This window comes from Rhineura floridana, chromosome 11 (assembly GCF_030035675.1).
Source record: "Rhineura floridana isolate rRhiFlo1 chromosome 11, rRhiFlo1.hap2, whole genome shotgun sequence".
Lineage (NCBI taxonomy): Eukaryota > Metazoa > Chordata > Lepidosauria > Squamata > Rhineuridae > Rhineura > Rhineura floridana.
In genome coordinates, this window is record NC_084490.1 from 13,328,613 (window position 1) to 13,344,267 (window position 15,655).

Sequence of the window (15,655 nt, forward strand, 5' to 3'; positions counted from 1 at the left end):
TTCAACTCCTCCTATACCTAATTAAAAAGGGGGAGCTCTAATATGTGGGTTTTCCTCTAAATGTAGATATACCCTCTATAATCCTACCCAAAGCACCAAAGACTTGGCAGTATTTCCTGGAGGATCAGATAGCATGACCTCAAATAAATACAATGTGCATAAGCTCTATCCTGTCTGATATTTGAAGAAAATAGTTTCAATCTGGGAATAATGAAAGTTTGTATAAACCTTTGGAATATCCTTTTGATATTTGTTGAAGGGTCAGATTAAATGATCTCAACCTTCTATCCTGCCAGGTATTTGAAGGAAGCAATTTAAATTCAGGAATAATGAGAGCTCTAAAAGGTTAATTGTCCTTCTCTTTAGCTCAGTTATGACTCCTTTGACCCTGCACTGGGTGATAAAACACAGTTCCCTTCTGTCTATCGGATGATCCCCAGTGAAAGTCTACAGTATGTTGGGATTGCTCAACTGCTTCAGCATTTTGGATGGACGTGGATTGGCCTTATTGTTTCAGATGATGACAGTGCAGAAATGCTATTGAGGACCCTCATTCCTTGGCTACTCCAGAGCCATATTTGCATTGCTTTTAAGGAAATTATTCCATCGCTGAAGGATCACTGGGAAGGCTACTGGGGAGAAACCAAAAAAATTAATCATAATTTGGAAAGAATACATTCCGTGCTCTCATTGACCACAACCAATGTGATTCTTGTTCATGGGGATTTACGGGCAATGGAGGGCTTACGAAAGGTTCTAGTGATACAGGAATTTGATGAAAAGAAGCCAATAGAGAAGGTTTGGATCATTACTGCTCAGTGGGATTTTGCATCTGTAATGTTTAGTGGTGTATTTACACCTAAATCTTTCAATGGCACCTTGTCCTTTGCACTCCACACTAATGATGTAGCAGGATATGAAGATAGCCTTGAGACATTAAATCCTAATCAGTTTAAGTTTTATTTCTTCCATAACTTTTGGTCCAGTGCATTTTTGTGCTCATTGCCAGCATATCACATATACATACCAAAGGCAAAAAACTGTACTGGGGAAGAGAAGTTGAGGAGCCTTCCTGAATCTGTCTTTGAAATGGAGATGCCTGGCCAGAGCTACAGTATCTACAATGCTGTCTATGCTGTTGCACATGCTCTCCATGCCATGTTGTCATCAAATTCGAAGCAGAAAGCAATTGGGGGTGGAAATTTTCTGAAAGTTCAACCATGGCAGGTAGGTACTCTTGGCAGATACTACTGTAATAAATTCACTAACAGACAAATAAAAGTGGTTTAAGAACATACCTATAGCCACCAGATTTTCTAACAAAATATAAAAAGCAGGGAAATTGGGCAGCTATAGTGCAAGCACTAGGAGAGCAGGAAGCGTGACCTTCTCTCTGAGATATTGTACTGCCCTACAAATTTGTAGAGGAGAGGGGAAGAGAAGGAGGAGGGGAGAGACAGTGTAGGTTTGATCATTTGCATGCTTGTTGTAAACTGCCCAGACAGCTTCGGCTATGGGGCGGTATATAAATGCAATAAATAAATAAATAAATATTGAGTTCAGTGGCATTTACTCCTGTGTAATCATGCTGAGGACAGGTGAAATTGACCTGGGGGAGGGAGAGGGGGAGTAATAAATTCACTAACAGACAAATAAAAGTGGTTCAAGAACGTACCTATAGCCACCAGATTTTCTAACAAAGTACAAAAAGCAGAGAGCGTCGGCTATGGGGCAGTATATAAATGCAAAAAATAAATAAATATTGAGTTCAATGGAAGTGTCATGGCCCCGTCAGAGGACTCCTCAGATGAGGACGACTCGGGAGTAACAGCAGCAGACCCAGGAGCAGCAGGAGACATGGAGGAGCCTCCTGAGAATCCAGCTCCTTCTGCCCCTCAGCTGCAGAGCACCCCAGGGACAGCAGAGGCCCTGCAGCCAGACATAGACAGTGAACAGGATACTCCCCCCTCACCTGCAGAACGTAGACAGCAGAAGGTCAGGCAGAAGAGAGGCAGGCCTGTCTCCTTAAGGCCCAAACGCTGAGGGCTCACACCTGCTGTCCATCCTGCTCTTTATAAGGCACACCTTGGCTGCAGCTTGTTGCTGACTGCAACGTCAGGTGTGGCTTTGTGTAGACCTAGTTTCCCTGCAGCATCTCTTTGACTGACCTCCTTGGCAATTGATCCCGGAGATCCACTGACCTCGCTTCTGGACTTCTGACTTGGCAAGTACGCTTCGGATAGGCCTGGCAGATTTACAACCCGACTGCTGGCTAAGGACTTTCCTTTCCTGCCAACCACCCAGGAATTTTCAGCCCCCCCCTGACACTGCTGATGCAGTGTAGAGCTGACAGGAATTTACTCCTGTGTGATCATGCTTAGGAGTGAGGAGAGGAGGAAGGGAGGAAATTGGGTGGGTAATCGGGATTGAATCCTCTCCTTTTTATGTTTTATTTTTAAGTGTAGCCTCCTAGTGGTCATTAACAATTCAATTCCTCCCCCACATCTTTTCATTTTTCCGACGTCTGATTTTTATTATTATTATTATTTTGCTTTTCATAGAGTTATTGATATAATTGCTATTTATTCACAAGTCTCCACTGGTATCAAACTTTATTCTGAACTCTAATTATTGCTCGTTAACATGCCTTTTCAATTGCAGATATAGGCAGATAATCAAGTCAGTGTCTTCCCCCCTGCTGCTTATAATCAACACCTGATTCCTCCCTGCTGTTTACAATCAATAACTCATTCCCCCTGCTGCTTTCTGTCTGTCAGTTACAATCAACATTTCATTGACATCTGTGAAAGGGAATACGCATTTGAAGAACTCACAAAGAATGTAGATGGGTAAAGGTATCACTCACACAGTTGATGATTTCAAAGCAAATCTTTAAAAAATGAACTGGAAAAAAGAAGAAAGAATTGGAAACCAGTAGTGGAGAGTTGCTACTTCAAAATTATCTCTGCAAAGTTGGAGAATATCACAAATAATAACAAATCAGATGGGAAATTCAATTATTGCAGAAATGGAACTCATCACTAGTGGGTAGTCACTGGACAGATGGAAAGCCCCTTTCCTTTCCTTTCCTTTCCTTTCCTTTCTTTCCAAAAGGAAAACATTGTTAACAGCATCATTATTTTTCAGGGTTTTTCCCACCTTTTTTATTCTACAGCAGGGACCAGTAGTCTCCCACTTTAATTTAAACCAGAACACACTCTGATTAGCCAAGCGAAATAGCTGTGCCAGTCTGGCTTTTAGAACACTGACAGTTGGTCCTTACTGAGCATGCCTGCACTATTATACACTGGGATGTTAAATTTCTTTAATTAAAAATCACCCATGCTTTTTTTTAACTTTTAAAGTTCAGAAGAGGGAGGTCAGGGTATGGGGCCAAGTCAGGTACTCTGTGAACATGGCTGGTTTTTAATTAATTTCAAGAAATTATGAGGCCACTGGCAGAAAAAAAAATCCAACAGGTGTCTGTATTTTTCCCTTTTGTTTTACACTTCGAACTCTCGATTCACTCTGACTGTTTTGTTTATTGCCGTGAAAACTTAGAGGGTTGTTAAACAAGTGTTTCTGAGTTCAGGACTATAGGTTTTGTAAGGTTTTGTTTTGAAATGTGCTTATGGGAAGCAGCAGAATGGCAGAGTTTTTTTTCAATTTAACATTGCGGAATGCGAAAATCCATGTTGGCTATAGTGTACTGCCACTCTTGTGGATGTTTAAATAGAAGATGCTGTGGGCAATGATGCCTTTCTGTTGGATGGATTCAGGATTCTTTTTCTAGTGTAGCAGGTTTTGGAATCCAATAGGAGCCAGGAAAAATTTATTGTTACATTCACCCCAATTTCCATGTTATGAGGGTTTTCAGGGGTCCAAGGCTTGGTTTCCTTGGAATAACTGTCACTGGAGAGTTATGGCATGTTTTCACTGACATGTATTGCTGATGGAGCATATGAATCACAGTATTAACACTCCAGAATGACCTGCTCCACCACTAGGCTTCTAGGAGAGCGCCCCGCATCATAGCCTTGGATTCATCACAGAAAGCAAGTCTTTTGTGTCTTTCAGTCCACTTCCAAGACTGATTGTCTTTTGTTCTCCTTCACACACAGGCTGCAAACACACCATTATGATGATGATGATGATTTGACTTTATATCTTGCCCTTTCTTTCAAAGGAATCCAGAGTGGCAAGTATAAACAACACATATCACCCTTGCTATTGCCTGGAATAAGCTAAATCTTTCAATTTATCTTTATCCAATGTGGCAACAAAGCTACTGGTCTGTGTCTGCAACAAGTGCTCCCAGACTAGGCTTGCCAGGTCTCCGGTTTTCTGCCGGAGTTTCAGGGAAAAGGGGACCGTCTCCGGCCTCCGGCCATAATTCCTTTGAAGAGGCTAATCTCCGGCTTTTGAGCGTGCCGCTCAGCCACGCATGCGTGATTGACATACGCATGCGTGAAGGCTGTGGCTGGCCGCCTTCCTGCCCTTTGTAATTGAGGGAGGGACTGGAGAGAGAGAGGAGGAGGAGTTGAGTCGCCGCCGCGGGCCCCCCCCCTGTGCAGCAGAGCCTAGCTGCTCCCGCCGGCCACAGAAGTACAGGTGAGGGGGTGGTGAGTGGAGGCTGTAGCTGCGTGGTGCCGATGGGCAGGAGCGGCCGTGATGGGGCTGAGGATTCTGTGCGTGTGGTCGTTCCGAATCCGGTTGGGGGAAGAAGGCCGCTGGTGGAAGGAGCCGGTTTGAGGCCGGGTCGTTTGTAGGCCGTCGCGCAGAGGGAGAGAGAGAGGGGGGGAGAGAGAGAGAGAGAGAGAGAGAGAGAGATTTGTCTTGAGTCTGCTGTATTTAGTGAAGCGGCCGGCCATCCTTTCCGGAGCAGGGGAACCGGCTGAGGCTGGCAGGCCGCTCACTAAATACAGCAGACTCAAGCTTCACTAAATACAGCAGACTCAAGACAAATCTCTCTCTCCCTCTCTCTCTCTCTCTCCCTCTGTGCGACGGCCTACGAACGACCCGGCCTCAAACCGGTCCTTCTTCCCCCAACCGGATTCGGAACGACTGCACGCACAGACTCCTCAGCCCCATCGCGGCCGCTCCTGCCCATCGGCGCCACGCTGCTCCTTTCCGGAGGCCTGGCAGCCTCAGAGCCAGTTCCCCTGCTATGATAAATGAAGGTAAAAATGAATTGGACATTGTACTGATTTTAACTTAATAAGCTCACGCTGAAACGCGTTGGGTTTTGAACTTCTAAGAGCATCTTGTAATATAATTTCTAGCTTTTGCAATTACTTTTCAAAAAAAATTTTTTGCAAATACTTTTCCAATATATTTTTAATAGTACCTTTGTACAGAACAATAAATATCTTTTCAGCATTCTGGTTTTTTACCTCTTTTTCTTACAGATAAGCCTGGCCACAGTAGGAGATGACAGTTTTTTTCATGCCCCTCGAAATCTCTTAATTCCTGTCATTTTTTCTCCCCTCCTACAAAATCTCATTCTTGCAGGGGAAAAGACTTCATGCTGTAACTTGCTTAGCAAGTTCAGTTAATATCCATGGCACTAAGAGAGTATTTGGATTAAAGGACTACAGCATACAGACGTTAGCAGAATTTTCCCACAGACTTAGGCTTTTAAATACCCCTTCCATCTCAGTATCTGTCCAAATTGATTAGGCTGTGGATTGAATCGTGGTATAGAATGAATGAATTTTTTTTTTGTAGTCTGTGGATCTTAATGCAAGATTCGGAGCTTACACTTCTGGATCTAATGATCTTCTGAAATGCAGATTACAAGTGAGAACACCCACCTGCCTTCTAAACAGCTAAAGGGGTTATTGGAGACACCAATATGGGGAGCAGTAACATGGGTGCAGTGTGCAGTCCTGGTGCATTATTTGTTTGTAGTAACTTAATGCTACTGTAAAATTGGCACATTGATGCCTTTTGTGTAGGCATCTGCCACTTAACAATAGCAATGAGCAACCTATTAATATAGTTGTCCCCTCCCAAGGCTGGAACTGATCTGGAATGTAGTGGGGGCACTTTCTAAGGTGGAGGGCTCCTGGACTATAGTGCTTTCATGGGAGTCTCTTATGGGCTAGCAGATTAAAGCATGTATGTAGCAGCAGACATGGTTTGAATTGTGCCTTTTATTTGGGATAGTTGGTGCCATAAAACAGCTCTCTCATCCCTACAAACGTTACTTTTAGATAGTGCAGGCAAGAAGGCGTTGTTATGTGCCTTCAAGTTGATTACGACTTATGGCGACCCTATGAATCAGCGACCTCCAAGAGCATCTGTCATGAACCACCCTGTTCAGATCTTGTAAGCTCAGGTCTGTGGCTTCCTTTATGGAATCAATCCGTCTCTTGTTTGGTCTTCCTCTTTTTCTACTCCCTTCTGTTTTTCCCAGCATTGTTGTCTTTTCTAGTGAATCACGTCTTCTCATGATGTGCCCAAAGTATGATAACCTCAGTTTCAGCATTTTAGCTTCTAGTGATAGTTCTGGTTTAATTTGTTTAACATGGCTGCAACCATATCTACTCAGAAGTAAGTCCTATTGAGTTCTATGGGGCTTAGTTCCTTAATAAGCATGTTTACAGTTGCTGCCTTCAGGGGCATCCATCTGTGCTCCCATCTAACATCTCTGCAACACTAAACTCCTTTCTTCCAATAATGGCCTGGCCTGACGGCACGTAAACCCTTCTTGCCAGAAGCAAGTAAGCTAGATTAAATGTTCCCTAAAGGTGTTGAACTGTGACCTGGCAGACCAGGGTTTGAATCTCCACACAGCCATGAAGCTCACTGGGTGACCTTGGGCCAGTCACTGCCTTTCAGACTCAGAGGAAGGCAATAGTAAACCACCTCTGTCTGAATACTGCTTACCATGAAGACCCTATTTGGGATCAACTTGAAGGCAGTCCATTTCCATTTTGCATCACCCTAAGCTTGTGAGAAAGAATGACCTTGTCACTTCAGATTGACCTAGGAACACCCTATTTTAGGTAAGATTTCTATTTTAATCTCCAATCAGAGAATTTTTTTTTGAATGGTATGCTCCAAGCAACCGTGGTTGATACAATGTATAATGTTTAATGACGTCACTAGGGCCCGCCCCGTGACGTCACTAGGGCCCGCCCCGTGACGTCACTAGGGCCCGCCCCGTGACGTCACTAGGGCCCGCCCCGTGACGTCACTAGGGCCCGCCCCGTGACGTCACTAGGGCCCGCCCCGTGACGTCACTAGGGCCCGCCCCGTGACGTCACTAGGGCCCGCCCCGTGACGTCACTAGGGCCCGCCCCGTGACGTCACTAGGGCCCGCCCCGTGACGTCACTAGGGCCCGCCCCGTGACGTCACTAGGGCCCGCCCCGTGACGTCACTAGGGCCCGCCCCGTGACGTCACTAGGGCCCGCCCCCATTTTCTCAGGTTTTTGGATGGTTCCGACCTGGCAACCCTATCCCAGACCATAACAGCATCTAGGCTTGAAGTATGCTTTGCAGAAGGAGTCCAATGAATATGCTGCAGACCTTGAAACAATTAGTTGTACCTCTCTGATAATGTTTGGACAGTGTTTTGCTTATACATAAACATTTAAAAAGTATAATCGGAGTAAAAGCAGCCAATCAACGGTGTTGTCCAAATGACCGGGGGGAAGGAGTCTTTGCCTAACAGCAAAATGACAAAGTTGGTGCCAGGTGGGCAGCCTGGGGTGATTATTTCATAGATTGAGAACTATTATAGAAAAGGCCTGTTCTCTCAGAAGCAATGTATGGACTTCCCTCAGAGGTGGGATGCTGAAAAGGGCCACAGATGACTATATCAAGATCTATACAGGATCACATGAGGAAAAGCGTCCCTCTAACATAGAATGCAAATGTCTGAATACTTAATGTGAAAAAATAGTGGTTCACAATCATTTTTCAAAATGTGTGGAGTATTATACTGAAAAATACTGCAGTGTCACTGGGAACCACACCCAGCTCTGCAAAGATTGATCTTAGCACCCCTGGAAGATGGCAAACATTTTGCTCTATTGTACTTAGAACTGATGTATGTGTGTGTGTTGTTAGAGTGACCAGAAATTGCATGTCCACAGGACAAGACAATAACATTTCGAGGGGAATTTCAGTAACTTGTTTCCCGCCACTAGACTCAGGTCATATTTATTCCTTCTCCAATCTAGCTTCACTCCTTTTTGAAACATATCCGCTTCAACAATAGTGCTGGGGAAGAAATATTTTTTGATGAAAATGGAGAGTTGGCAACTGGATATGATGTTATCAACACAATCACATTCCCTAATCAGTCAATCCATAGAGTCTGTGTAGGAAGGATCAACCCTCAGGCAACGGCAGGACAAGATTTCATCGTTAATGCAAGTGCCATTGTGTGGAATCAAAAGTTTAGCCAGGTAAGAACAACTATTTTTTAAAAAATAAATCTCTTAATTAAAAAACAGGGAAATGGTGTGGGTCAGAGCTACTTGAACAGAGGATAACTCAGAAGTCACTCAACTGTAGACTTATGAGATGGCTGGCTTTATACAGACAATTGTGCAGCAGAGTGTCCCAGGGCTAAATGATGAGAAGAACTGACAAGCAAGAGAAATCAAGTGAAGAAGGAATAAGATCTATCACCATTATGAACATGAAAGGATTGTAGGAAAGGAGCCAGGGATTACTCGTCATTGTATCATTTTGAAAAATACATAGAATTCAACATTGTAGTCATAAGGGGAAAGCAGTTGGCAGCGTTTAGTGATGAATGAGTTACCCCTGCGACCCAGTATGTTAGCACGTTTGCCAAATAGATCCACGCACAGTTCTTGTAAGAGTCTTTTACTGACAGAATACAGAATACAGATACACTTTCCTCTACTTTCCTAACACCATTACACCCCCATACCTTGTAGTTTCTGTTTCAAGGTTTTTATAGACAGGGTAAGCATTGTGCCACCTGCAAGGCTCTGTCCTTGAGCTTCTGTACACTCTTAACCCCTTATTGTCTTTCTGCACAGTCTTTCTGGAAAACTAGACTATCCAGCAGCCTACAGTCTACACACTAAATCCTTTCTTCTTGGGTATTAATAGACCCTACCCCAATCCAGCTGCGTTGAGAGATGCCATCCTGGACACAGCAAGATTGTTCGTCGGGGGCAACAGATTTGTTGTTACGATTGTCCTCATTGCTCTGAAGGAATGATTTCAAGCCAGATGGGTAAATAGAGATTGCAAAGCCATATGGGGAAAATATTCCAGGGTTGTTGCCCCCCCCCAATAAATAAATAAATAAATAAATAAATAAATAAATGTGCTCAAAGGGCTGGCTCACATGTTCAGTGAAATCCAGCTTTGCTTTCCTGCTTGTAGAATTACGTTTGAGCCAGTGGAGCCATTTGCTAATATAAGACAAGGGAGAATATTTTCTCTGAGGCCCCATTCCACCTCCAATCTCCCTTTGCCACCTTATGTACCATTCTGGAGGGTCCCTTAATGCACTGGGGCTGATTTTCAGAGGATAGTGAAAAAGGGCTGCAGTGGAAAGGGTGATCTGAGAAAAAGTGTCTCCCTTTCTCTTAAATTAGCAGATGCTTCTGCTGGATCAAAAACCATCCCACAAACAGAATAGCAAGGCAAGATATCAAATTATGATGTCATTGTGGAAATGGGACTCCGTCCCTACACACACACAGAGGGCTGTGCATGATCACCCCTATCTGATCCAGGTCCTGATACAACAGATTGGCGGCTATCTCGCCTGGAATGATTCAGAGCTGACCCAACCCAGATCTGAATAGATTTGGGGGCTAGCCCTAGTTTTTAATTTAGGTTTTAAATGCTAATTAACTACACAGTCAGGAGGTTAGTAGGGGAAGAAGTGTTGCCTCCTTTCTTCCTCCAGACAGCATGTTTCATCAGAATTTTAAAGCTTAATTAAACATGTGGTCAGGAGTGAGTGAGGAAAGAATGAGGTGATGCCTTCATTCCTGCTGGGTGCTGATTTGTGAAAACATTCCCTGTGGGGAATGTGCTGAAGAAACAGACCCTTGCAGAGAGCAGGACTGAACCCTTTGCTCACTAGGGCTGGTGAGAGTTTCCATTCAGTCCTCATTTCAAGCAGAATTTATTAAATTCGCAACTTCTGAAACAATATGAGAACTGAAACACAACCATCGTTCAAATTTGTGTTTATTAGAAGTTTGGGATGCAGTTCACCAACTAAACAACATTTACAAAGATGCATATATTAGGGGAAAGTGTGCATAAAAATGAATACATGAGTGAAAATAACATGACCCAAAGGCATGAAATGATGAGACATGGCTTGCAAATATGTGTATCTTTGTCAAAACTGCCTACAAAAATGTGTTTATTTGGAGAAATTTGCACTAAAATGCTGGAGAATTTTAATGAGAATTTTTTAAAACAAAAATGCAGATCACTGTAGAAATGCAGAGAATTGAATTTAACATTGCAAAAAATGAGAAACTGGGAGAACCAAAACAGACAGATCCTTCCATCCCTACTTCTCACTAACTGAGGAGCAGAGAGTCCAGTCCCGCTCAGTGCTTCTATTTTGAAATAAATAAATAAATAGAGCATGACCAACCAACCCCAAAAGAATGGGGGAATTTGCTTGGTGGTTGGAATGGCAAACATTTGAATGGGTGTGAAATCCTTCATTAATTATATTAAGGCAGATTGTAGATTTGTGCAATATGAGATATGTTTTTGATGCCAACCTAGTGTTCTCAAGGTAGTTTGGACATTTCTCATGAGCCCAAGTCAACACAGCCATGCCGGCCATGTGTGTGCAAGACTTCTCTTCAATATGCACAATGTTTTATTTCATGCCAAAATTCTGAGAGATTGGTGCCATCTAGGACACGGGTTGCTAAGCTGTGGTCCGTGTACAACCAGTGACCCATGAGCTTCATTTAGGTGGTCCTAGGCATGTCCACATTAAAGATTCACATTGATTTTTAATTGTACTTTTATTGCTTCTTTTATGCCTTATGTTGGATTTTATGCAGTAAAAATTGAATTCTATGACATACAAATTGCCATACATTATAATACAATATAAGAAATAAAAGAAGCAATTAAAATACAATTCAAGATTACACAGCATCTAGCACAGTGCAAAATAATTGCTACAACTGGCAGAAAAATTAAGTGGACTATCAGGTGGACGATCAAGTGGACTTTTCATGTGGTCCAAAGGAAAAACAGTGTAGGAACCAATTACCTAGGATAAAAGCATAGGGGTACATTTGTTGGCCTATTGAGACTTCCTTATTACTTTCAGATGCAAAATATTGCAGCAAGTGTCCTGAGGATCAGCACCCAAACAAAAACCAGGATTGGTGTATCCCCAAATATATAACCTATTTGTCTTATGATGATCCATTGGGAATCATTTTGATTTTCTCTGCTCTTGTCTTCACCCTGATCACAGTTGTGGTGATGTGGAGTTTCATTCAGCACAAGAACACCCCCATAATCAAAGCCAATAACTGGAACATCACATGCACCCTGCTCATTTCTCTGTTGCTTTGCTTTCTGTGCTCTTTCTTATTCATTGGACGGTCTGAGAAAGTAACCTGCCTTCTCCGTCAAACTGTCTTTGGAATCATCTTCTCCCTTGCTGTTTCTTGTGTGTTGGCTAAAACCACCACTGTGGTTCTGGCCTTCATGGCCACCAAGCCAGGAAAAAGGATGAGGAAGTGGGTAGGGAAGAGGCTGGCAACGTCAGTCATCATCATCTGTACTCTGATTCAAACTGGCATCTGTGCAGTGTGGCTGGCAACATCTCCTCCCTTCCCAGAGTTTGACATGCACTCCCATATTAGCCAGATCATTGTGCAATGCAATGAAGGATCAACCCTCATGTTTTATACTGTCCTGGGCTACATGGGGCTTCTGGCCATTATCAGCTTCACTGTGGCTTTCTTTGCCAGGAGGTTGCCTGATTCTTTTAATGAAGCCAAGCTCATTACCTTCAGCATGTTGATTTTCTGCAGTGTTTGGTTATCCTTTGTCCCAACCTACCTTAGCACCAAAGGGAAATACATGGTGGCTGTGGAGATCTTTTCCATCTTGGCTTCTAGTGGTGGATTGCTGGCTTGCATCTTCCTCCCTAAATTTTACATTATTGTACTGAGGCCTGAACTGAATACCAGGGATCAGCTTGTAAGGAAAAAGGATCATGGTGTCTAGTTGATATCCCATTTCTTCTCTTTGCCTTTCTTTACTTGCCTTTCTTTATTTTCTTGTGTTTTTTTAAAAAGAATGTCAGTCCACAGATGAGGTTATGTCTACATTTCTGTTTGTAAAGCTCTTAGTGGGGTGTAAAATTATAGTGCTGGATTTCTGGATAGCATCTTCCTCCCCAAATTTTGCATTATTGTATTGAGGCTTGAGCTGAACATTAGACACCGATTAGTAAGGAAGAAAGAATAATTCCACTGACTGATTTGTTCCTTTTTTTCTTGGCTTGTTTTTTAATTGGTTTTTTTTAAAGTAATTTTTACAATCCATACATTTACATGAATAAACTCCTATCAATCTGTAAAGGCGGACTGTGTTGATTCCAGTCATTTACAAAACACACCCACCAATTGGCATATATAGTATTATATGGAGGAGGAGGCATAGAGGGGAAATAGGTGAAGTTGAAATAACCTGGTTCAAAGCATCTCATGGAGATCTAGCTGCATACTGGACTCCAGAGGATCTGGGCAGATGGAACAAGCATGTAACAGCCTGAGTTGGGAGAGACTGAACTGCAAGACAGTCCAGGTGCAAAGGGCAGAACAAAAATGGAGTCTTCAGAACAAATAGAGACTGTGCTTCTGGAAGGGAGTCTGAACTAGTGTGAGGTAAAAGGTGAGGGTGAGACAAATAGTGAACTAGGGGAGACTGAAGCTGGATGGAAGGGATGCTTCAAACAGGGTCAATTTGCTGAGTTCCTCCAGGTGACACTAAGAAAATGTGAATAGCTCTTGATGTCGTGCCCCAGGCTGGGAGGGGAGGATTTGACAAGTCAACCTCGGACATTGATGACTGTGACGATGAACTGGGGGAGGGGGAAGCAGTTGGGAAAGACCCCAGAGCACACAACTCCCAGTCTCTGACACCTTGGCTTTCCCTGATACTGGCCCCCCTGTCAAAGCAAAACTAGAACTGCCTGTGACTGCCCCTTTGAAGCCTGACCTTCCTGGCATCCCAGCCCCCCCTGTCTCTGCAGAGGAGGCGCCATCTGTTTCACCTCAGCTTTCCCAGCCTGGCACCCCTCAAGTTCCTATGGCTGAGCCAACTGACTGCCGATCACTCTCAGAGGGGGAAGTGGCAACCCAGCCCCTTTCACCCTGCATGCGTCAGAGGCAGGAGTGGGAGATTCAACAGTCATTAAGGAGGACGCAAAGACTTCAAGCGGCAGCCAAACCTTCTTTCGGGGATGCAAAGGGGGTGTTGTAGAGTCAACGTCTGTAGCTGCGAAGAGATGCTTTGTCGGAGTTAGACAGGGCAAAAGTTCCTATAAAGTGTAGTTAGGTTGATGAGTCATAAAGTATTTGATATATCTATCACTTAATAAAAAGAGAAAAACTCACAGAACTGTTTAAGTCTGAGTTCTTCAGCTTTCCCATGGGACAGACCAGTAGGGTCAGTTTTGTTCTTGCCAAGACTAATAAGATAGAAGAGAGGCATGTGCATGTTTTTGCAGTGGACAAGTGCTGGGGTATAAGTATTGGCATTCACACCCACTCCTCAGTCCCATGCATACACACAGTCTCTGTGTTCAGGAGAGTAGCTTCTGCCAAAGTTCACTTCTTCTGTTGTGGTTACTAAGAGTCCCTTATGCATTTAACATTTATGAAGCTAAATAAGTCCAGTAGTTCCCAGGCATGTACAGAGTGCCTGTTGAACCAAGCGCCTTGGTAGAATACCATCATTTTTTTGTGATCTGCCCATTTAAGGAAATGAATTTATTTATTTATTTTAGATTTATATCCCACCCTTTCCCCCAGTAGGACCCCTCACAATGATGCTTGCACAATGTAGAAAATAGTGCTGACCTTCTGATTTGAATAGAAGTACACAGAAGGCAGGAGAGAAAAGTATTATAAAGGAACAAATGCCAGTTATTCCTGAGGACAGCAGAGAAAAGGGAGAATGCCTCTCTCTCTCTCTCTGCCCCCCCCCAGGTGCAGGCCTGGTTCCCCTACACCTTCAAGTCAGGCATATCTCACAAGATGCATTCTTTATTAATTTCAAAAAAAAATTGCTCTGTATGGAGCATAAGGTGTAACATATGCAAGATTGGGACCCTGCCCAAAGGAACATACATTTTAGATTTTAAATGTGTGGGAGACAAGAAAGGGAGGAGGACAAAAGTACCAACCCACAAAGGGAGTGGGGTGAGAAATGGAAGAGGAGCCGTAAATGAATATGAGCAATTATCCCAGAATGTCCATCTTATAAGAGTTCAAGACACAAGCAAAACTATTATCTTAATTACCAGTGGTGTCTGGGGGCCATGGGGGCCAGTAGAACAGAAGGCAGGGAGACCGACCGTAGGCAGGCAAAGCCAACTAAGTCTGCTTTTACTCCTATCTTGTTCCCTGCTGTCACAAAGGGCAACACTAAGACTAAGGAGGGTAAGGTGACAGGTAGTGCTATTCCCTGCACTGTGTACAAGTAAGCAGTCAGGTAAGTGAGGGCTACCTGAGGGCAGATTTAGGTTGTTGTTGTTAATGTTGCTGCTGTTGTTACTATTTTAATTAAATTTATGTCTTGACCTTCCTCCCAAATGGACCAGTCTCCACTGTTAACTATTTATTTATTTTTATTTATTATTTAATTTGTATCCGGCCCTTCCTCCCAGCAGGAGCCCAGGGCGGCAAACAAAGCGCTAAAAACACTTAAAAACATCATAAAAATAGATCTTAAAATACATTAAAACAAAACAGCATTAAAAACATTTTAAAACAACAACTACTATCTAACCTTCTCCACTGTCAACTACTGACTTTACAACATTGACATATGCAAGAGAGACAACAGCAGGAGGGGGAAGGTCATTTCATCATTATGCAGGGCTTACCACCAAGTGTTAATTCAATTCCTCTCAGTTTTATATATATAGTACATATAGTACAGTATACAACCTAAATACATCATCTGTGAAATGGACAAGAGTCGCATTATCCAAGGCATACAGAATTGCAACTGAACCAGGAAAAATAAGTAGATGGGATACAGGTGAAGTTGGCAGAATACAGCACACATTTATTAAATATTTATTTATTTATTTATTAGATTTCTATACCGCCCCATAGCCGAAGCTCTCTGGGCGGTTCACAACAGAATAAAACATCAATATACAATTTAAAACCACATATAAAATTAAAACACTCAAAAAAATACAACAATAAAATATTAATATACTAAAATGCTATAAGTATGACGTGTAAATACAAGGTGTTATAATGTAGAAAAATTAACTGATTAAAAAGATTAACGTAATTAAAATGCCTGGGAGAAGAGGAACGTTTTAACCTGGCGCCGAAAAGATATTAACGTTGGCGCCAGGGGTATTTCAAGGGGGAGATCGTTCCATAACTCGGGGGTCACCACTGAGAAGGC

The 15,655-nt window shown here is 43.0% G+C and overlaps 1 protein-coding gene across 1 annotated transcript; it reads left to right on the forward strand.

The window, feature by feature from the left end:
• The first annotated feature begins 1,220 nt into the window (after positions 1-1,220).
• Positions 1,221-12,226, forward strand: LOC133367430 (vomeronasal type-2 receptor 26-like). Its single transcript, XM_061591534.1, has 2 exons — positions 1,221-1,227; positions 11,316-12,226. The coding sequence occupies exons 1-2, from the start codon at positions 1,221-1,223 to the stop codon at positions 12,224-12,226; spliced, it is 918 nt and encodes a 305-aa protein (XP_061447518.1).
• The last annotated feature ends 3,429 nt before the right edge of the window (positions 12,227-15,655 follow it).